At 40.9% G+C, this 23,128-nt stretch overlaps 1 protein-coding gene across 2 annotated transcripts in view; it reads right to left on the bottom strand.

The window, feature by feature from the left end:
- The window catches only part of angpt4 (angiopoietin 4), a 72,847-nt gene that overhangs the window by 24,774 nt on the left and 24,945 nt on the right, over positions 1–23,128 (bottom strand). The window contains exons 3-4 of one of the 2 annotated variants that reach the window (XM_084349601.1): positions 20,666–20,892; positions 17,669–19,441 (exon numbers count right to left, since the gene is read on the bottom strand). In XM_084349601.1, coding sequence (XP_084205727.1) covers positions 17,669–18,058 — 390 coding nt within the window. In that variant the 5' untranslated portion in view covers positions 18,059–19,441; positions 20,666–20,892. The remainder of the gene's footprint in view (positions 1–17,668; positions 19,442–20,665; positions 20,893–23,128) is intronic. The other variant, XM_084349602.1, reaches the window with a different exon arrangement.

The raw sequence follows: 23,128 nt of genomic DNA, 5'->3' as shown, positions 1-23,128 counted from the left end.
ATACAGCACTTAGAAGTCAAGCTGAGCTGGCACATGTGTATGAAGTAATATACAGGATTATTCATCTAAGAATGAAAGACAATTCTCCATTAAGTGCATTTACACTACTCAAAATGAGTTAGGTATATTGGGATATGTAAGTGTTTATTCTATGATAAATCTGAACTTGTATTTTGAGTTTTGTGAACATTTTTGGTCCTCAAAAATAATGCGACCCATTTCAATTGCCGTTTACTACATATCCATGCACATGCATATACGCACCCATATCCCTATATCCCAAACTCATTTCGAGTAGCGTCAGTGGGTGAATAAAAGATGCTTGTCAATATTTGATTTGTCACTGATATGCCAGCGGGAGCTGCTCTGGCAACAATGTCTAACTGAAACTAACTGACAGTGGCAGTTTAAATGAACTCTTCTGAGCCTCGAAACCAAAACTAGTGGGATTTACAGTCATATAAATAAACTGTAGTATATCAACCAGTGCATAAAACAGTGGGGGAAACACCACTGAAGCGTTTGGACCAGGCAGCAGTGAAACTTTCCACTGAAACAACATAAATGAGGTAATTGAATGTGTGGAGGCGGGGGCACATCAAATGAAAGCACCGTAAATCCAAAGTGTCTGTACAGAGTTTGTGGTGGAGTAAACACACGCCCGTTTGACTGTGATCTGTCTCTGATCAAAGGCTGATTACAGTCACACATGGAAGCTGGAGCTGTGTGAGATAATGTGTTTCTGGAAGCGTTAAACAGCATGAAGTTAATCTCTTTAATCCACTTTAGAAACAATCGTTATCTGAACTGCAGTGTTTAACATGTTTGAAATATAAAGATCCAAACGAACAAGTGTTTCTGTTTTATCTAAAGTCCACAGGACAAATCTTATTTGCAGTCGTGACTAAAATATATTTACGTGTGATAAAGATACATGATGCAGTTCAACATCTGTACATTGTCAGCTCCACTTAACGTTTTCTTTGGAGCAGAGAGGTGACGACATTTTGAAAGCAGTGACTGTTTATCATGAGACCTCCAGAGAAAACGGAGTAATGGCAAAATAATGACTTTCCAATCCCACCCGAGTGTGTGAATGTGTTTAGATGGCTGTGTGTTTATGGGTGTGTTATTGGCTGTGCATGTGTTATTTAAAGGTATGTATGTGTGTGCGCTCATTGTTACTGAGCATGTATTTAAAGTGCAAGTAACATAAGCAAAGGTGGTACGTGCTGGTCAGTTGGAATAGCTGTTTAATCGAGCTCAGGGCAGCTCAAAGTGGGTCCGCCGTGAACTTCAATCTGTCCTGCTGGAGGTTTCTCTTGAAAAATGTACATAATGTTAATGTTGTTGTTTTTTCTAAGGTAAACATAATTATGTAGGAACATGTAGGATTTCATAATCTGAGCATGGAAGGAGAAAATCTACAATTAGTTAACACAGGAAGTCAGTCAATTAAGTGAACTTTGTTTTGCCTCTTAATAAAATGATAACAATACATTTGTGCTCACAAGTAACAGCTCTAACACACGAACACCCATTATAAGCCGCCGCCGCCGCCGTGCCTCGTAACATACAACCCTGATTCCCAAAAAGTTGTCACGCTGCGTAAAATGCAAATGAAATCAGAATCCAATCAACTGAACTGTGTTCACAGACAACAGTTTAACAAAGTGTTCCTGAGCAAAGGTGGTAACCTCCTTTATACAGTCAAGTGTTGAACCTGGCTGCATCCTTGCTTTTGAATGACTCCTTTCAAACCAAATCATCACCATCACCTGTTACAAGTGAACCTGTTGACCTGGTGAACAGGTGTTTCTGGAGCATTTCACAACTTTCACAGTCTTGTGTTGCCCCTGTTCCAACTTAGAAGCAGATATTTATAAAAATGAATAAAGTTGAATATAAATATATTGTCTTTGTACTGTTTTCAACTGAGTAGATGTCAGAAAGGATTAGTAAACGATTGCACTGTGTTTTGTTTTACACAGCGTCCCACCGATTTTGTAGTCAGGGTTTCTTAAATATGATGTCAGTGACCTTATCAACCAACCAGTCGGCTCTACTACACGCTCTCTTGTTTATATTTTAATTTATAGCCTTTAGTAAGTTTTATTCATTATTCACCAGCCTCCACCTCTGCTGTAATCACAGGTTGCCTTTGGGGAATCAATAAAATTAGTTTTATCTGTTTTACATCATTATCTGCTATTTATATAATTGGACCTAATGAAAGCTGAATACAAGCAGAGCTCGCTGCTGCTGGCGCTGTCAGACAGCACGTAGCACTAAGTGGGCTGAATTAATGGCAGTAGCTTAAGCACTCAGTGACAGGCTGAATTATCATTACAAACACAAACGGCACGTACCGAACTCCAAGAACACAAACATTCAAAAGACGTCAGTGATGAAATATCAGTATCCATCTTGAGAACTGTGTCTAAGTGTGTGTTTTGTTTGTACACTACTGCAAGGAGTGATTGATTTTCACTCATTTAAGCACGTATTTGGCCTTCAGCATCAAATAAGATCACTTTCACCCCTCTTAATACTGCTCTTACTCATTATTAAATAACATTATATCTTTGTTTGACTTGGCCACCTGTCTTGGCAGCAGAGAGACTCCATCAAAACAGGGCTTTTTTTAATCCAGTTTGAAATTAAATTGCACATTGTAATGCTCACAAGATCAGCCCAAATGACTCAGAGTTAAAAGCAGGAGAGTTTTGCAGTGCTTCTGTCTGAAACGCCTCAGATTTTCAGCAGGTGCTTATATAAAAAAGTATCCAGCAAATCTTCTTTACCTACAAGTCAAATATATTTTTCCCTGTAACATCAGCGAGCGAGTGTTTTGTACAGGGCGGAAACTGGACTCAAAACACAGCAGAATCTCGTCTGGTCCAAAATTAGACTTCATAGAAGAACATATATCCTGTTACTAAAGAATATTATCACATACAAATGGGAGAACTGAACTTTGCTATCAAAAGCACAATAGACATCAAAGGATGAGGTCGCAATTCACAACAAAATCCACCGTCGTTGTTCTGTGCAACAATGTGTTCAACTCTTAGATCACATCTACAGTCATGTTGTGCACCTATTTATTTTATTTCTTTGTATTTTTATATCAAAATCCAGTCATGTCTTCTCCCTTTAACACAAAATGTCATGTGTGCATATGTATCAGCCAGTGACATCATGTCATCCACCCATCAATCAATCTTCAACTGTAAGAGTGGCAAAGAGCTCAGATTTCATGTCAGACAGACGCTGCTGGAGCAGAGTACTTCACTGATTACTCTACAAAAACACAGATGTAAAACTTTATTCACTGTGATCATATTTTATGGAGACAATGTTTTCTATGTTTTCCCTCTAATGTCCTCCGGCTGCTCCGCCTGAACCCTCTGTGATTTACTGATGATCAGATGGATTTAGATCAGTAGCTAACTGCACCAGGCTCCAAGCGAACACAGCCAGCGTCGGGACCGGACACAAACTCAGAGACCAATCAACAATAGAGAGGAGATATCAATTCGATCTGATATGATTCTGAACAGAAAATTGCACTTTGACGATGAAGAAAACACTTGAAAATGCACATTACAAGTATGAAATGAGGACAGACGTCACTGTTCCTTTAACACTGTTAGCTGAACCTGCTGCCAAGTCTTTTTCTCAGCTGCTGTTACAAATAATATGTTTTGTCTGTTAACTTCATATTCAAGATTTCTTAGAAAGTCATAAAAATGTAGATTATTACCCCTGGGTAACATCTGGGCCACAGTCTTGCAAAAGAAAATAAAAGAGGAACTATGTGAACGGAGAAACAATCATTTTGTCTCCCGTCTGCCAACTGTCATTAATTATGAAAGAACATATTGCATATTGATCTTATTGTTTATTTAACCCCTCGCAATTTATGTTACTAATAAATCTCACACCCACCCACACACACACACACACACACACACACACACTGAGTCGATTACATGCTTGATTAACAACTAATCCATCTGATATCTTACGCACAAACAGACAAACTGGACTGTTCTTTTATCTGGCAGACATCAGACACACTGATACACTATACTGCTCATAACCACATTTTTTATGCATGAACACACACACACACACACACACACACACACACACACACACACACACACACACACACACACACACACAGCTCTCAGGACAGTAATGGGAAAGTTGCTGACTGTGGGTTTGTTTCTGTTCCAGCTGCTCTGCTGACAGCAGCGTTTCTCTGGGAAAAGCTAATTGACAAATGAACCCAGTAAATATGGACGTCCAAAGGGAATCAAAGCAGCTGATTAGAGAGGGACGCGGTGTGTGAGTCAGTTTGTTTCTCAGCATGTGGCCAATGAATAACACATCAGTTGATCAGTGGAGCATTTCCGATGTGTGTTCAGTTTTGTCCATGACTTTTGTCTACTGCTCTGATTCGAAAAAAGTTAGGACGCTGTGTAAAATATAAACGACAAAACAGAAGGTGGTAACTTCCTTTTTGACATATATTTTACGATATATTTAATGTTTTACCTCATCAACTTCATTAATATTTGTAAATATGTGTTGTGGAATAGAGAGCCGAAGTCACGGCCCTTCTGTTCGACCTCATGGGACCTTATTTCAGAAAAAACTGTACAGTAGTCAACGGAGCGAGAAAAATATTTGATCCTGTTTGAATTTTGTCAAGAAAGTCTCAGTTTGTCTTAATTGAAGTAAAATTTCATCTAGTTTTGTGTTAAACTGTTCAGTGAACTACAACGCCACCAACACCAGAATGACCGCCAACAACAAGGTAGTAAAAAAGATGAAAGTCACAATAAATCTGCTCATATTGACGACCGCAGTTATGTGAAAGGAGAGCTGGTCAGTTCTGTGAGCTGCTGATATACAGGAGCAGCTCCTCTTCGTGACTTCTGCAACTTTATTGATTTTTGTAAATATATGCTTATAAGTTGGCAACAAGACACTGGGAAAGCTGGGAAATGCTCTATAAGACCTGTAAACAGGTTCACAGGTAACAGGTGACAGTATCGAAGGGGCATCCTGGAGAGGCTCAGTTGTTCACAAACAAGGATGGAGCGAGGTCATTACATGTTGTCAGTAAAGTTTGTAATTGATTGCATTCTGTTTTTATTTACTTTTTACACAAGGCGTCCCAACATTTTTGGAAACATTGGTGCATGTTAAGTGTACATGAACGGTGTCGACTCACAGTGTGTCGTATTAGAGAGGAAAAAATGGGTTTTTACTTTGTTTTTATATATGCATGTAATCATGGTCCCTCAATGTGCAACATATCAGATGATTAGAGGAAGAGAGTGTGTGTGTGTGTGTGTGTGTGTGTGTGTGTGTGTGTGTGTGTGTGCGTGTAACATATCTCTGGCTTTACTCAAGTGCTTTTAAAAGGTCTCAATGATTTTAGAAAATCAGTGCGATGAAAAGCAGCTGCAGAGCATAACATGGAGATATTATCAGAAATTATGTTATGGATTCGTTCATGAACTCAACGTTATCACACACACACACACACACACACACACACACACACACACACACACACACACAATCCACTGAGAAACGAGGTGGGGCTGAGTGTTTGCTGGCTGTGAGTCCAACTCAGATCATAATATGTTACTGTATTTGTCTGCTATACAAATTCAACTAGATGGCGACGGATAGAGTTAAAGTGTGTGTGTGTGTGTGTGTGTGTGTGTGTGTGTGTGTGTGTGTGTAACAGTTGAGATGTTAAGCAGCTGGTGTAGAGACACATGAAGAGGCTGTGGTTGATGTAATGTCCTGAAGTAAAGTGCCGTTGTCACCGTCTGTCAGACAAACCGACAGAGAGAGAAACCCCCCGCTTCTCTTCATCTCCTCGTCCTCTCTCGTCTCTCTCTCTGTTACATCTCGTTCTCTCTTGAAAATGCACATCAATGAGATGAGACACTTTTATTTGAGTAAAGTTAAAATAACAATTAAAGTGATAGTTGGGGTCTTGATGTGGGGTTGTATGAGGTCCTTATCCCTGTTCAGTGTAGATATCCGTCAGCTCTCCCCTGGGTGGAGCAGAGCATTGTGCTGAACTTGCTGACCTGTTGATTTGCTTCTCCACACAGAGGGAGAGCTGATGCTAATACACTGACGAGGGGTAAGTACCTCATACAACCCCACATCAAAAGTAACTATCACTTTAATGTACAAAGCTGCAGTAATACACCATTAACTGTGCTAAGCAAGCAACATGGAAGCCAGAATAAGAGTCAAGTCAGTGAAGAAAGTGACCCTTTTCTTTCACTGAGGATCAAACTTCTGACGCATTATTTCGTCAGATAAACTGATAACAAACAAATAATGATGCATCGATCATATTATCATAAAATATGAAATCTCAATAATATGTGTCTGCTGACTTGTTTAAGTCTCGGTTGTGGTCATTAGTTGACAGTGAGATGATGCAGGAATCTTATTCTTTTGAAATATGAAAACAGAATAAACTTCCTGAATGTCAGCGAACACGTAGAGACTGAAGAGAATATTTCAGTAGTTGATCTACTGTGTCTCTTTTCTCTCTCTTCTTTGTTTCTGTCTTATATTTCCTCTCACCTCCCTCTCCTCCTCCCTCCTGACCGTCATTTATCTACTCTAACTTGATCTCTTTCACCCTCTTTGTTCCTCTCCGTCCTGCTTGCTGTGGTGATTCATGAGTTAACGGGCGACGTGTCTGGAAGCGTTGAACTATTTCTTCCTCTTCATTTCATCCTCCTCTGTGTTTTTTCTCTCTCTCCTGTCTTTGACCCACTCATACTCCCACTCTGTATCTTTTACCTGTTTCTTTTTGACTCCAGCGTTCCCTTCACTTACTTTGTCTTTCTTTTCCTGATGTTTTATCTAATCAAAACAGTTTAAATCAAAATATTTTGTCACAATATTACCCGCAGACTTCTGGGAACGACGACAAAACATAATGGAATGGATTTTTAAAAAAACAGACTCTTCAAGCTGCCTCGATCACTACCATCATCATCATCATCATCATCTTCATCATCATCATCATCATCATCATCATCCTCCTCCTCAAACTGGTCTTTAAGTACAGAAGCTGCTTTCCATCTCTTTTTCTAACTGGTCTACACATGTCACACATGTTCTTCTCGTTGTAAATCAGAGTTTGTATGAGATTAGAAAAGCTCAACGAAAAGATCTCACAATCAAACTGACATCTAAAGCATTTATCTTTGTCTTTTTTTGTCCCAATGTCATTTTTAAAGAGAAATCAAAAGTGTAAAAACAGCAAAATCCTGTAAAATTAGGTAAGAACCCATTTTACAGGTCCGTGAACTTTGACCACATCTCACTTTTGTAATATTTCTGTTTAATTTTGAAAGCAGATGTGAAACTATTTTGAACATGATCTTGAGTTGTCAGGCGTTTTGGTTTTCGTAAGAGTATAAAAGTGTTGCGGTTACGGGGTTCAATGTTTCGCCTATGAAAGAAAAATATCAAACTGTTTTTACAGATTTTTGAGCAACTGTTTCACTGTGATATTAAAAGTTACTTTTATCTCTAAGGAAAACTGGTAAAGCAGGTAAAGATGTGGCTCTTTCTATCATTTATATTTAGTGAAGCTGTCTTTGACAGTCAGTTTGTTTGAAGTGTGTCTCCAGCAGCCAGTCAGATTCAGAGTGTTGATAACAGTCCAGTAATCAGCGGCAGTGATACAGAAGGCCGACCTGGCTCCCACTATAAAGAAGCTACAGTAAACTATCTTTATCCTTTTCCTCTTTACGGGGCAGTGAAATCATTCAGTAACCAGGACTCAAAATGAGCCACATGTGGTCAGAAAGCGGCTGCAGTGATAACATGACAAGAGATGCACACAGCGGCAGCCAGAAAGACTCTGAATACACGGCTTATTTGTGTCAGCTTTGAGGTCTGAAGTAACATAATTTCGTCCTGGTAACTTTACACACACGATAATCGCATGTCCGAGCAGCAGCAGTACAGGATTAATCACACGGTACAAACTGTGTTAGCGGTGGTTCTTCGGTAGTACTGCAGGGATCGAGACAAGCGCATCATTAGTTAAAGACACACCTTCGAGCAGGTAGCCCAGTTGTGGTCGAGTCAAACCGGGGAGAGCCAGGCCGGCAAATGTGATGGAAAAATGGCACAAGTTAAAAAAAAATTAAATGTAATTATAAATTATAAGTTTGAAGTCTAAAAGACAGATTACGCTGTTCATGAGAGGTAGGAAACACAGTAGTGTTGCTGTAAGTTGTTTGTAGTGTTGCACTCTGTTTTTAAAAAGCGACAGAAAAAGTTGTGTCAGAAATTAAAAAGAGGTGAAGAAAAAAATGTGAAAAACACAGCTTCTCTCTCACTAGTATGTTATATTGTTCTTTAATGTGTCTCCCATCTGTGTGTATATCTTAAAAATGTAAGACTCTACAATAAGCCCTTTAAGATGCACCATCTCAGTTTCAATGGGGAGTATATGAATTCCTGTATTAAACTAGGCATCAGCTTTACCAACTAGTTTTCAGAAGACTCAGAAGTCAATATATAAATAACGTCCATCTTCAAGCCTCAGGTTGGAAAAAAACAACCAGGGTGTCAGAAAAATGATGAAATAGTGACACAGTGACCGCAGACAGGAACCGCACACATAAGACTGGAACATTTGAGGCTTGAAGGGAAATGGAGATTAATTCAGTAGTTATAACCACATAACCATGTATGGACGTCTTCTTCAGAAATACACACTACCCACAGACACACAAACAGGAACACACTCTCCCACTCATAACCACATCCACTTCCCCTGTGAATCCACTTCCTGCATTGGTACTGCCTCTTATGTTTTTAATTTCTACTTTTATGGCTCCCCTCCTCATCAATTAATACATCTTGTGTTCTCATAACCCAGACAATCAAATTTAATGACCAAGCAAAATAATTTCATGATGTCTTTTGTTTTAAAGTTTGTTTTTGCCGTTATCACATCGCCTCTATACTTGAGTCAACGTAACAAATGCTAAACTCCTGTAGATACGACAGAGGCACATGACTGTGAGACTCTGGCATTTACATTATCAGATCATGAAGCAGCAGCTCCTCAGCCAGCGCACAGCAGTCAAACCTTTTTATGAGACCGTTTAAAAACACACCAACACACTCCCAGATCTCCACCAAACACAATAAAAACCATCCCCAAACACTCCCACCACTTCCCCCAATCCTCAACAATCATTCCCAACGATTCCCAACAGGGGAATAAACTCAGAGAGAAGCTCAGAGACGAAAGCTTATAAACGGTTCATTCAGACTTCAGGGAGCAGTGAACGCACTGAACATCACCGAGACTGAAGAAGTTCAGAAAAAGCTAATCTTTGTACTTTTTTGAATCGTTTATACCAAAACTACAAAGAACTTTCACTTCCACAGAGGATTTCTTCTTGAGTTCACGGTGTCCCTGCTTTCTGCACTTCACTTTTAACGACGTATTCAAAAGCCAGTTGCAGCTGAAAAAGAGCCAAGTTCTGTTTAGACTGACGGAGGCTGACTAGCAGATAATGGCTGTCATTAGGCCGTTATTAGTGCTGTCAGTGGGGTCTGCTCGGAGCTGTTTGATGTGTGGCTGTAAAGGATGATGGAGCACAGAGCAGCGGCTCACAGACCAGGTGTTTTTCCCAGACTGAGGTCAGACTGTATCTGCAAAAACTCTCAGTATAGTTTGTTATTACTCTGATCAAACTGTCTGCTGGGCGGGTTTGGACCAGAAACCTATAATCAATGCACAAGATAAAACTTTCTTATACTATATTGTTGTACTGTATTGTAGTAGTAACATTGTAACGAAGTGCAAATACTTCACTCCAGTACTATTTTTCAGGTATCAGGTTTCCCTCCCTACATCTGAACACAAATATCTGAACTTTCTCCTCCTCACATTTTCAAAACAGGCTTGTTACTTTAGTTTGATGCATTTAAGGGGAATTATGGATTATTTGTATTTGGCGTCATCGCACGCCGCCTTCCCGACATCACAAGAATGATTTCAACCTATCAGAGCACATCACGCACGGCAGACGTAGCGAGGCGTTAACAGACAGAGAGGGAGGCTGGAATGGGGAGAAAAGGCGTGTTAGTGTCTCGTATCTGCAGAGAGTTTCTTATTTTCTCTCTTTGTTGCTGCTCGGGACGCTTTACCAACCCAACATGTGGCTGTTTGACGTCCTGGGAATGAGACTCAGCAATCAACTATCTTTGTGGTGCGTTCAGGAACAGCTGGGACAAATCCTACTGATTCTACCTTTAACTTTAATAGTCTTTGAATTATATTAATATGACGTGAGCTTCAGTTAGCTTTGACCACAAATGTCCTTCAGAGGGAGAATATTTACTCTGATACTCTACAACTTTAATAAAAAATGCTCCTGTGTTCTCTCTTTAACATCTTTTCTCTTTCTTATCCCATCAGATTTTTCTAAGTTGCCTCAGTCAGTCTTTCACTTCGTGTCTCTGCAGAACGTTATCATCAAATAACCTCTGAGCACATCAAAGCTTCGTATCGTAGTAGCAGCAGTTGATCTGACCACAGTGGCTTTCCTGTCTCTCCGTCTCTCAGGCACAGCTCCATTTGAAGTCAGTCATTTGGCAGAAAACTAAACAAGCCCCCTGTTAACTACCTCACTTACTGCTGTTTACAGACCGACTCTCTCGAAAAACCACCAAACCGCTGCAGAGGCCGCACAGCCCCATGAAACCTAAGAATGACTGTAACTTGAGAAAAACAAATTTACACTTTGAACTGGCTGGGTTACTTTTGCCCACAGAGAAATAGATTGTGTATTAATTCACTAAAGAGTCTGAGTGTTGATATTTAAGCTAAAGACAAGACATGTTCATAAACTTTAACTTTTATAACAAACAAGTTAAAACTTGATTTACTAACATCAGATTCAATTAAAGTTCAAACTGAGAGTTGTTTAGAATTACAGTGGGTGTTTTTGTTTTAAAGACTTCATTTCACAGATATCTTGGGCAGTGACGCCAAAAAACACATTTCCTTTTCATTATTTTCATTCATGACTCCCAGAAAATGAGGTCTACTGACTCTGGATCATCAGAGTTTTCTGACACACCATCATGAGGCTGCAGCCGAGACACCAGGATCTAATGTTAGCAGTTAAGATTTCTGATGACACAGATACGTCCAAGGTTGACATTTGTACCCAATGTGTCATATCACATTCACATTATATGCCTATAAGGGAGAGGGCGGTGGTGGCGTTATTACAAGAAGGCTGACAAACGGCTGACCACATTTTTGAGTCACACCACTGGATATGACATCTGGTAACTTTTCCAGCCTTTAATCTGATGACAACCAAGTGTTTTTTCAGGAAACCTACAGACGCTATTAAGTCTGTCTAACGTGACTAAGGCACACACATACATATATAATACTCGTGAGCATATTAGCATGCTGATGTTAGCACGTGCAGTCTCACTGGCTGTAGACTAGCATACCTGACAGCAGCACATTCACACTCTCAGTGGTCTGCTACTGAGAAACGCTTCTTAGGTTTGTCAGACCACAGCTGGTTGACATTGTCACTGCGGTCCAAAAACAATGAGGTGAAACAACATTACAAATGCCACAGTAGATGCTCTGTCATCTGTGCTGTAGTTTGAACCTGACTGAAGTTAAAGACTCCCGCTTTAAGGTCTGATTTGTGACTTCCTGAGCTGTGAGACAGAACATTTGCCACCAGTGACCGCATGAGAAACACAAATATTGAGAAGAATATGAACAAATGGAGGGAATCTACTGTGTCTCAGTTAGGGGGTTGGGAAATGGGATACTTTACTGCAGCCAGACTGTAGACACAAGACAGCTGTGCAAGACATTTGCTTTGTGCAGTTTTGCATAATCGTTCAATCGTTTCAAAACTTTTGTGTGCAGTGTATGCAACCTTAGTTCGTAGCAAACGAGAGAACAAACAATCAGTTCGTGAAGCAAAAGTTTTAATATTCTCTTTCCAGATTGAGGATTTTCATGGCTGTTCTTTGATTATCACAAGAGGCAATATTAAAAGTAGAGGGATTGAATGTTTTGTTCGAGTGGCTTAGTGGCTATTTATTTTAGTGTTTTTTATTGTTAATTCTCTCTTGAATCCTGATTATTGGAGGCATGAGTACTTTTAGCATGTTTTATTATGTTTGTCTATTGTCAGTGTATTTGCACAATGTTTGTCCAGATGCATCTCTTGGTTTTGTTACCAGATTTTACCTACAGATACAAATAAAGTAATCTGAACCTGAATCCAAACAAAATAATTTGGGGGTTTGGACTGTTGGTTGGTCACTTTGACCATTGAGATACATATAGACTGTATATATATATTGACAGAAGCAGTAGATTAACCAAGAAAATAATCAGCAGACTGATTCATAATAAACATAATCAGCGGTTGCAGCCCATTAGCAACCATTAATGCATATACAAATGTAATAAACAGCTAATCATGTTAGCTGTCACCTTTCTTTAAGCTCTTTTGTGCACAAAACATGACAATTTCCTTTACGGTTTTTATTGTTATGCTGTTTTTCTGCTGCAACAGTGGCCTGACTTCATTTTGAGAGGAGATTTTAACGTCAATTAGACTTTTATCTGGGTAAACGTTGCACAAAATAGGAGAAGAAAAAGCAAAGCAAATAAATTCACGCCCCTAGTGTTTACAAGTGGTATTATTGCTGGAAAAGCTGGTGCAAATAAACCAAATCCCTTTTTTATGAGTAGAAACTATCAACAACACAGGACAAAATGTAAATAGCTTCCACATAACCCAAGCTTTCAGATATTATACTGAAAGCTTGGTTCATAGGGCACCAATATAAATGCAGATGGTGCCATTACGCTGTTCAATCAACCTTTAATTCATAATGATACGTAAAATCTAAAAACTTGGCTGTTATCAGTTTCAGAGAGAGACTGTCATACCAAAGTAGCATTTTTCTTTTACTTCTGCCAGAAAAACACCTTCAACCCTGTGATGCTGTGGTGCTGTAACTTTCAGCAGGGAGGAGGGAGATAAGAGAGAAAAGAGGCGAAAGAGACGAAAGAGACGAGGAGGGACAGAGCGACTGAGACAAAGACAGAGAGAGGAGACGTGGCTATCTTTTATCTGAATTGAATTAAAGCTCTGATGAGAGGACGCTAACAAACGTGTGGACTGATGTTTTGGAGTCAGAGAGCGATTAGATATTGACGGCCGACCTCGACTGAAGCCTGAGGGTGAAAGGTTAAAGGTCGGCTCTCTGTCTCCTGTCGGGCTGCTGCAGACCTCGGCTCTGGACTTGACCCACGTCTCCTCGGAGGTTGAACAGTGTGGGTGGCAAACACACCAGCACACACACGTACATGCAGGCGCTTACATACACATTAATCTCACATACACACACTCTCACTCAATGGTTTACTCCCGAAATCTTGGAGGTTTAATCCCGTGAAGCACCACTCTGAGTTTACACTCCCTGCAGATTAAAATCTTTCTAGTAAGTAATTCAATCCGTCCTTCAGATGCAGAGCAGAGAGGAAGAAAGAAATCAGCTCTGGTGGGCAGCTGAAATAATGAAATTCTTACTCGCTCCATTTACACTGGAATGTATCCGAACTCATGTAACGTATCAATGGTGATCTGAGCTGCTGTGCATCAAACTGTTAAGACGAGGAGATCTGATTTGGAGACAGTATCAGCTCTTCAAGGTGTAGAGTTTAAGCCTGTGTGCAGTTTCAGAGGAGTAAAGCTCAAGAGCAATCACACTCGCTGGCCAACAACTAAACAGAGACGAAGTCACTAAATAAATGACCTATCTACCTCTTTTCCACACCGAGCTTTATATTTTCATATTTGTTTATGCTTTTTTAGACTATTGTGTCCATGTAACGATTATTGTATTGTGTGTAAAAATACAACAAAGACTTTTTAATTGGTTATTAAACTGCCACAATTTAATACTGATGCCTCTATATGATCTACATAGCAAACATGACCATTAGTGAGAGGACTGGCTACTTATAGTTATTCTTAACGCCTGTCACAGGGTTGGATTCTGACTTAAAACTATTTTTTTATGGCTGTGTGCTGAGGATGAACTGAGGACTCACAGCCTGAAAAGAGAAGCTGCTCTGTAGTCTGGTGGTACGGCACTGAAACAAGGTTTACTCAGCCAGATCAGACAAAATATGAAGTCGCTTGCAGCTGCTTAAATTAAGCATTTGATTATGTTTTCAATCAAATAATCGCGTTGTACTTGACTACTTTGGAGAGGCTTACAGGCATGAGGACTGTAACCTCCAGCTGTGTTATGTTGCAAGAAGATGTGAGCTTTTCCTTAAACCTCTTTCCTTAATAGGCTAAACTGTGAGAAAGCATCATGTTAAAGAAAAAATGGCCACCAAACAGGTGGGGAGTATTCAAACTGACACAGATACCGACAGTGAACTCACAGATGGGACTCCAGTACTCTTTCCACTACACCGACTACACTCCCTCACACTAATTTCCTGTACATTCGCTACCAGAGGAACTTTCCCAGGGGACCAAGAACCTTTTAAGAAACTAAGAAACTAAACCTACAACCGGTGGAACCGAGTACTGCAGTCCCTGCTCTGGAAGTCTATTCTCTTAAGGTTCAGGACGAGAGTTTGCAGCCCTGGTCATTGCTTATTGGTCAAACACAGACGCCATGGCAACCACAACGTTGCATAACGCCTCATACGTCGTGTTTTATATTAACGTCAAAACAAAATAGTTATGAATTGTTGTCGTTGTGAGACAATGAGAAGACAGTTTCATGGCTGTTGCTCTCTGAACCAGAAATAAATAACCATCAAACACTCAGCAGATCATCTACTGGAGACAGTCTCCATTAACTCTGCATCTGCATCTCCTTTTCATTCATTCATTACATCAAAACCCACAATACACAGTTAACACAATACACAATACAACACTCAAATGTTTAACTCGCCATGGGTCTAATTCCCCTAATCTTCACGCTTCTTCAGCTGTGGTAGAAACACAAACAGGAAAGTGCAGATGGGAATTTTATTTCCGAGTTTAGTTCCTGGAACTATTTGGACAAATACAACATTTGGTTACTGCTCCATTAATCAGACACCACGCTGCTCCTGCTTGAAGTTTTTTTCCAAACATCATCTACAGTACATGACAACTTTGAGAAAGGCCATGATGGATACACCTTACATTTAGAAAGCTAAATAAATCTGCTGTTCACTCAGCATTCCTACTGTAAGAATTATGATTTGTGCAGGAACTGATTCCTAAAACAGAAGCATTATTCATGCTGCGGTGACTCTCATTCTTCTGTAGCATTTAAATTATTCTAATGATGATGAATGGCAACTCCCCCCCCCCCCCCCGTACACACACACACACACACACACACACACACACACACACACACACACATTCCTTTCAAAAACGTTTCTTTCGCTAAACTGGTTTCATGGATCGACATCACCTGCTGCACCGAAATCACTTCAATCTGCACATCAGCAAAAGGTTTAACTGTCAGCAGATGACAGAGATTCTGCAACAACTGCAAAACACAGGAAGACACTGTGTGGTCCCTATATACAGGATATACAGTATACAGAGGCTACTGTATAAGTCCTCATCATACATCTATCTTTGATCAGCACTGCTGCACACAAATAATGTGTTTCTCAAAGGAATGTTCAGTGTTTATTTAGTTTGAAAGTCATACATTAAGATCAGTGACGGGCCAGGACGAGATTGTTTTGTCCCCATCCATTCCCAAAATTACATTTTCTTCGGACAATGTGAGGCTCCTTCCACATTATTTCAAGGTGAGCTGTGCCAGCAAGAACGACCTTTAATCACAGTTGTGATCGAGCAGATCCTGAAAAAAGAAAATCTTTTTTTTCTATTTTTAGCCATGCTGTCAGCTGTCAGTGCAGATGGCCTGCTGATCGTTCCTCTCTCTCTGGGTGAGCTGCAATGAAATGTTGATGATGAAGTCTATTAACTTTGGTGATCCATCCGCTTCCTCTTCCTGTACTGCCACAGCCAGGTTTTTACTTTTTAAGTAGAATACTTAAACAGTTACTGGGAATGCACAAACCAACTGACAGTCTCAAGCCTGGATATATGGCGAGGCTTGTGTCAGGAAGGGTCTCCAGCGTAGTAAAGCCTACAGCAAAACAAATATGTAGATCATAGAAATCGTATTTCCACGTGGGGTAGGGTGGGGCCCGGTTTGCCGGATTTTGCAAGATGGAAACAGATGATTCACAGTGGCGCTCCCTAAAGGGGAGCAGCTGAAAGAAGGACAATATGAACATCTATAATCAGGGGTGTCGGACTGGAGGAGAAAAGGGGAGTGAGGATACAGGGCCCTCCTCTGAAGAGGGCTGGAAAGATACTAGACTGAATAACTGTTGTTTGGAAGCCAGTGAGGATCCTTCTCCTTGTTGTTGCACTAGCTACTGGTTAACTTGGGCTCTTGCACAATCGAGGAAAGTCCTGGGTGACTACCACCAACCCCCATTACCTCCTCTCAGTGAAGCTCATCACCAGCAAGTGAAAACAAGCAGCTGGCTGATACCGTGTCTCACACTGGAGGCACTTCTGTCCGACAGCCTTCACAGGATGACAGTGGAGTTAACAGTGACAGCAGACAGAACTAAGCACAACGTGATTTCAAAAAGGTAGCTGTATGCAGGTAAAAAGCTGATGAACAAGACATGATCAATTAGAAACTGTCATTCAGGGCTTCATTAGACATCAGTTCACTAGAACAATCAGTAAGTCTAATGGCTGAAGACTCGCACTTGATTCTTCATATCTGGTTGACATGGACACATGTTTATGACCTTGAACAGCAAGACTTTTCTGCAGAATAGATGTGAGTTAATGAGGAAACAGAGCTTTGAAATGTCTCTCATTATGATCAGTGCAGTCACAGTTCCAACAAAACCACAGGCGGAGGGATTACAGCGTGTTAGGACAACAGGAGGGAAAGCTCTCTCCCGATTGAAACCAGCTGCCATTCATCCAGAGTCACAGCCCAAAAAACTTTGATCTCTGTTCTACAGATCACCAAACAAAAACATCGTGCTGGTTACAATATTTTTTTCAACTTGACTCTGTACACAGAGCAGCTCATGCAAATGACATTTCTGTTTCTATCTTTTCTTATTGTTTAGTCTCTCCAGGTCTATTGAGGACAGAGCATCCGTCAACATGTGACAACACACACCTGTATGTCATATCAGTCCTCAAACATACTCTGCCATTCTCCTGTGTTATATTCAGCCTCTGATCGTATGGGATATTTCAGTTTCACCACATGTACCGATGCACCCAGTGATCAGATCATCAGCTGTACACACACACACACACACACACACACACACTTTCTACTGAGCTTCACTGTTTTGGTTTCACAGAAGGTTCATGAAAATGCAAAGTTCAGAACACAGTGCCTGTTTTTTGTTCTTCTTGTCAACATACACTAGATCGAAGTGCACACATGATCTCCACATATGATGAAAATCAGAAGATGGCAGTTAGTCTCTTACCTTCTGTAACCACTGTGTGTTGTTCTCCATCGTGCTCTCCAGGTGCTGCAGTCTCTGAGCCGACCACTCACCGTCGACTGGCGGCGAGTCTCTCTGCACCACACTCGCCCCGCCACGAGAGCCACCATACCGGTCGGTCTGTGACGGCAATCCTCCGCCCTGGCATCCATCCAGCTCCGGCAAGATGAAGGTGTAGCTGCACTGGCCATGTTGGATGCGGTGAAACCTCCTCTTCTTATCCCCACTGCTGCCGCCACCTCCTCCTCTTCTCTGGCTTCTTCCAGCTCCTCCTCGTTCTGCGCTCGCGACACCGGCTGCATCAGCGACGAGTAACAGGGTCCAAAGCAGCAGAAGCACCAGCAGACCCCGGCTGAGATTTAAGCCTTTCATGATGCTCTCTTCAACTGTAATAAAGTGTTTTCTCTCAGTGTGAAGAGGGTCAAGAGAAGCTTGTTTAGGCTTTGACCCCAATTCACTTTATGAAAACATCTGCACCTATCTGTCAATCCATGAGATCTGATAAGTTTAGTTTGTACTGCTGAACTTCAGGAGATAGCTTCTTGTAGATCAGATGTCTTTTGAAATGCAGAAATGGAGAGCGACACCTGTTCTGTGGTCTCACATTGAATCTTCTCCCTCCTCACTTGTGGTGAAACTGTAAATCAGATGAGTTGGGACGCTTTCCTCCTCCTAATTCTTCTTTCGGTCTTGGGTCTTGATTTTGTTCTCTGTGGTCGGGTTCTTCCTGCTGATGAAGATTTTTCAGGATGGGTCCATTGGCTTGACCCTAGGCAGGTTCCTCATGATTTATTGAAATCTCCTCCTGTCCTTAATGCATCAGGAGCAGGTTCAGACCCACTCAGGATGAAATATGGATGGGGAGAAAGTTAAGTGGGTAAACAGAGGTTGTGGGCAAAAAAAAGTGTTGGAGGATAATGAAAGTCCAAACTGACTGGGAGAATGAAAAAGATCATTAAAATGCAAGGTGAGTGTGTGAGAAAAATAGAAAATTTAAACCAAAGATGACTTAAACGGACCCCTCAATCTTAAATGTCCTGGAATTAAACACAAAAGAAAAGAGAAAAAATAGAGTGTTTTCTTCCTCTCATCCTTCTCTGGTGGCTCCAGTTTCAGAAGTGGCTGAAGAGAAATACTTCTGCCCCCTTCTTATCTGGGGCTGGCTGAGAAAAGGAGGAATGAGCGAGGGAGGGAAGAGGGGAAGGAGGAGGAGAGGGAGGAGTGGAGGGACAGGAGACCTGAGGGAGGTCTATTAGAGTACCCTCTCTATTTGTGGGCTGAGAGGAAAAGAAAGGAGGGAGGAAGGAAGGAATAAGAAGTAGCCAGAAAAAGAAAGAGAAAAGGAAGAGAGAGGGGGTTAGAGGCGAAAAGAAAAGAATGCAAGATAAGAGAAATAGACAAACAGAGGAGGAGATGGCAGAAAAAGAAACTAAACTGTTGACAGACAGAAAGAAACGAGCAGATAGAAGAAGAAAGAGCTCTAAAAGAGGTCTAGTGGCTGCTGTAATCTTCTCTCCTGACTGATGTTTCAGTTCTGAAGTAAATCCTGATGCCTTGTATGGTCATTCATACTGAGTCAGCAACTGGCAGTTGGAGATTTTAATTTGTCCTCTAAACACAGCCATGCTCTGGGCATCATGGGAGATCTGGGGGCCGAGACAAACCACGTAGTCCGCGAACATTTAGTTTAAAAACCGTCCGTCTCTCTGTCGCAGGATGTACCTTCTCACTGCCTCTCATCTGTCCTGCTTCACTCTACATGGAAACACGTACAAAGATTAGTTCCAGACAGATGGCTTGGTCCCAGGCTTATGAAACACGAGCTCTACATGCGGGGGGACAATGTGAGTTGTCAATTATTGAGTTTATTTACATAGCGATAAACTGTTCTGCAGAAGTTGACCGATACATTTTATCTTTGATAAAAACAGAGTGATAAGAGACACACTTACAGATCTGTGCACAAAGATTAAAATGTTAAAAGTGACATCTCAGCTTAAAAAAATAAAAACGAAGCAAAGACTGCATCATCCCCTGCTGGTCAAAGAGGACATGAAGATAAAAAGCTGCTCTCATCGTCTTACCACTTATTTATTTTGACATAATAGAGTTTTATTTTTAGCCCGGCCTGACCTCAGTCTACTGTTACTGTTGTTCTGCGGCATACATCTTAATTTGGCGGGGCATTCAATGTTAGCCAACTGGTCCTTTGGAGGAGAGCAGAGGGGTTACACAGCGAGTGGCTTCTGCCCCAACCGGAGATCATTCTCATGGGAACAGGAGTGGACAGAGAGCCCAGCACACAGAGCTGCGATACATAGAGCGGATGTTCCTGCTCAAAATCCTCCCAGTGCATCATTCTGTATTCATGTTTTAGAAAGAAAGAAGTCTTATAAATGACTAAAAACACTTGCTTAGTTACTTACTTAGTTCTCTCTAACATCTGATTTTTATTTCTCCACCCTGATGGAGGCATGAGCCCAGACATCTGATTTTTAATTAATCTTTTTGTTCTCCCCCCAAGTGTGCGGCAGGTTTTAATTATGTCCTCATTTATCCATGGACAGTTTTTATTGATGTGTTAGTGATGATTTCTTAATGGATTCATATTTATTATATATTTATCATCTTTTATGCTACCTCATCGAAAAGTCTGAAGGAGCATAAACACAATAAAAAAAAAGTTTGAGTGATATCACAGCCTCCCCGATAACTGAACTTTGCTACGTATGCCATTAAAAAGTTAGTATTTCTAGTGTTAGTATGTTAGTGGTATACAGGTGTGTGTGATGCTGCTGAGAAGTAGCGGGACCTTTTTCTACGCTATTATATGGAAATGGATCGCTGCACAGACTTGTATACCCGCTATTGATACCAGCCTTTTTGGCAGCATCTGAATCATTTCCAATACTGGTATCAGTACAGGAACAACTCTATTTGAAGATGGTGTTGAGTGTTGATTCAGTGTTACAAACTCACACACAGTCCAGTTCAATATCAGGCAATGGTACCGTGTAGGAGAAGGCAGGTGACGTAGTTGTGAAGGCAGAGGATTGGACAGCCAGCAGGTGGGTCTTCACAGGACGCACACACAAGGGCAAATGTGGCGACAGAGTGAAAGTCTCTGGACCGCAGGAAACACTCGCACTGCAGCGTTGTCGTAGAGTGGTAACACCAGACAGCCACAAGCGAAACAAGAACCAAGGCTGCAGAAGACGATCTCAAGGTCAAGGACAGAGGGCAGACATGACGGGTAGATCAGAGACAGGCAGGGTCGGCAACAGGAAATCAGTCCGGAGTAGAGAGAGTCTTGCATGAGTGTCCGTGAGATTAGGGTATATACTAGATTAATGGGTCATCAGGAGCAGCTGTGAGACTAGGATTGAGAATAATTCTACAAAACACATGTACACCACAGTGACCCCTAGTCTGGGATGATTTTGTTTGTTGTGTGTTTGAGATTTTTGTTACAGCATCTGACCAGCCAACAAACGGGTGAAGTGAGACTGACGAAACTCAATCTTTGCAAAGCATTTTAATAATCTGCAGACGTCCCTGTTCCCTGTAAAAATGTATTATTTAAGGTACTTTGTACATCCTTGCCTTCATTTGATGGTAGACAGGAAAAGAGGTGAGTGAGACCGTGGTATGACATAACATGGGTCCTCTGTGGAAATCAACCGAGGACATTGTGGTTAGGTGGTATGCTGTTGCACATGCATCACAGGCATGTCTAGTGTTGCTGTTTGCCCTGTTCTCCACTTCTACATCAAATCATACCCTTACTTTTAGTATATATTAATCCATCCAGTAGATGTCTCATACAAACATATAGATGTAAAGGTTTGTGCTGAAATAGTTCATTTGGAAGAGTCATTTTTGTTTTTACAAAGGCTGGTGTTGCAACATCATTAGTCTTAGTTTGACAGTCGGGTTTGAGTCTGGAGTAGTTAAGGGTTTAGGATGGGTGCTTCACAGTGAACATGGTAATTGAGATAAACTATGTTTTGCTCTGGAGAGACACCACTTTGGTACCAAATGTGGCCAGAAGGGAACGGTGCAGTATGTCATGACACAACTAGAAGACAAAAAATGTTTCTCTTATTATTTTACTTTAGTTTTTATGAAGTCATTGAAATCCGATCAGTTCCAATAAACGTTATCATCTTTGAACGTCTGTATGCCAAAAACATTTCAAAATTTCAGCTGCAGTCATCCCAGGATGTCAAAGAGGATTATTTAGGACGACATGTTGAGAGACATCTCTGTGCTCTCCAGTTCTGTGTCCTGGAGATGTCCGTAAACTCTCTTTTCAGGCTGATATCAGGAATAACTGAGGGCACACGAGTCATGAACCAACCCTTTCACCTTCTCTCTGTGGGAACGGACGGACGGATGAGGATGTGTTTTTTTTTTTTATTCAAGGATTTGATTTCAGCTTAGTCTGTTTTTTCCCAAACTTGATGTTTGTCTCTTTATTTGTCCATCTGTTTCTGTCTTCATCCTCTTTCCTTGATCTTGGACACATTAACCACATCGTGGTTTATCAGTTTTTATGACCTGGTGACCGATTACACCGTTACAGGACTACTGGTTCTATCACTGAGTGATTCAGGTTGTGTAGAAAATCACAGGCTGTGTCTGAGATGAGTTGATTGAGGCAGAAAAGGTGGGTTAATTTCTCTAATACTTTATGTTTTTGGGCGGGTGGTCAGTAATTGATAATGTTTGTACTGTACAGCACATGAGGGAAAACTTTTTTGTGTAAATTCACCATGAACTGATGATTTTGATTAAATCTAATGTCTAATGTCATTTAGCAATATTGTTTCTCTTCCATGTGTAAAGCCAAAAAGGATTACTTCAGACAAAGTGTCTGAGAGACAGAGGAGATGAGAGATGGGAGTGAAAACATAGATACCGTCAAGAAGAAGCAGACAAAATAAGGAGGACTGTGGAGACAGACATTCAGAGTGAGAGACAGAAACAGACCAACAGAAAGAGAGAGAAAGACAGATTTCCTGTCTTCAGGTTTCAGATGACCAAGTCTCAATGAGAAAACAACCATCATGGTTCTAATAGAGTTCAAGTTTGACTACAATCTGCAGAATCAATCATTGCTCTACAAAGAAGAGGGATCTTTGTTTATATTTCACGTTGCACTGCTGAAACTCTTCTGTTACTTTCATCATTGCTGGTGGTGCAGGGACGCTGGTACAGACTCACAGAGACGATTCAACATCAAGAGAATAAAAGTTCTGCTTCTGATTTTTTGTATATATCAGTGATCCACTTATTTATCTTATTTTCTTTTTTGTAAGACTTTGGGTGGGATGTAAAGAAGATCACGGATTTCATTGCTGCTGGGACACTTCAGCAGGACAGATGTTTGCTGTCACATGATGGTTTAATTATCGACCTACTTCTACTTCCACTACAGTA

The sequence above is a fragment of the Pagrus pagrus genome, assembly GCF_965226575.1.
Source record: "Pagrus pagrus genome assembly, chromosome: 3".
Taxonomy (NCBI): domain Eukaryota; kingdom Metazoa; phylum Chordata; class Actinopteri; order Spariformes; family Sparidae; genus Pagrus; species Pagrus pagrus.
This window is presented reverse-complemented; position numbering and strand designations above follow the sequence as displayed.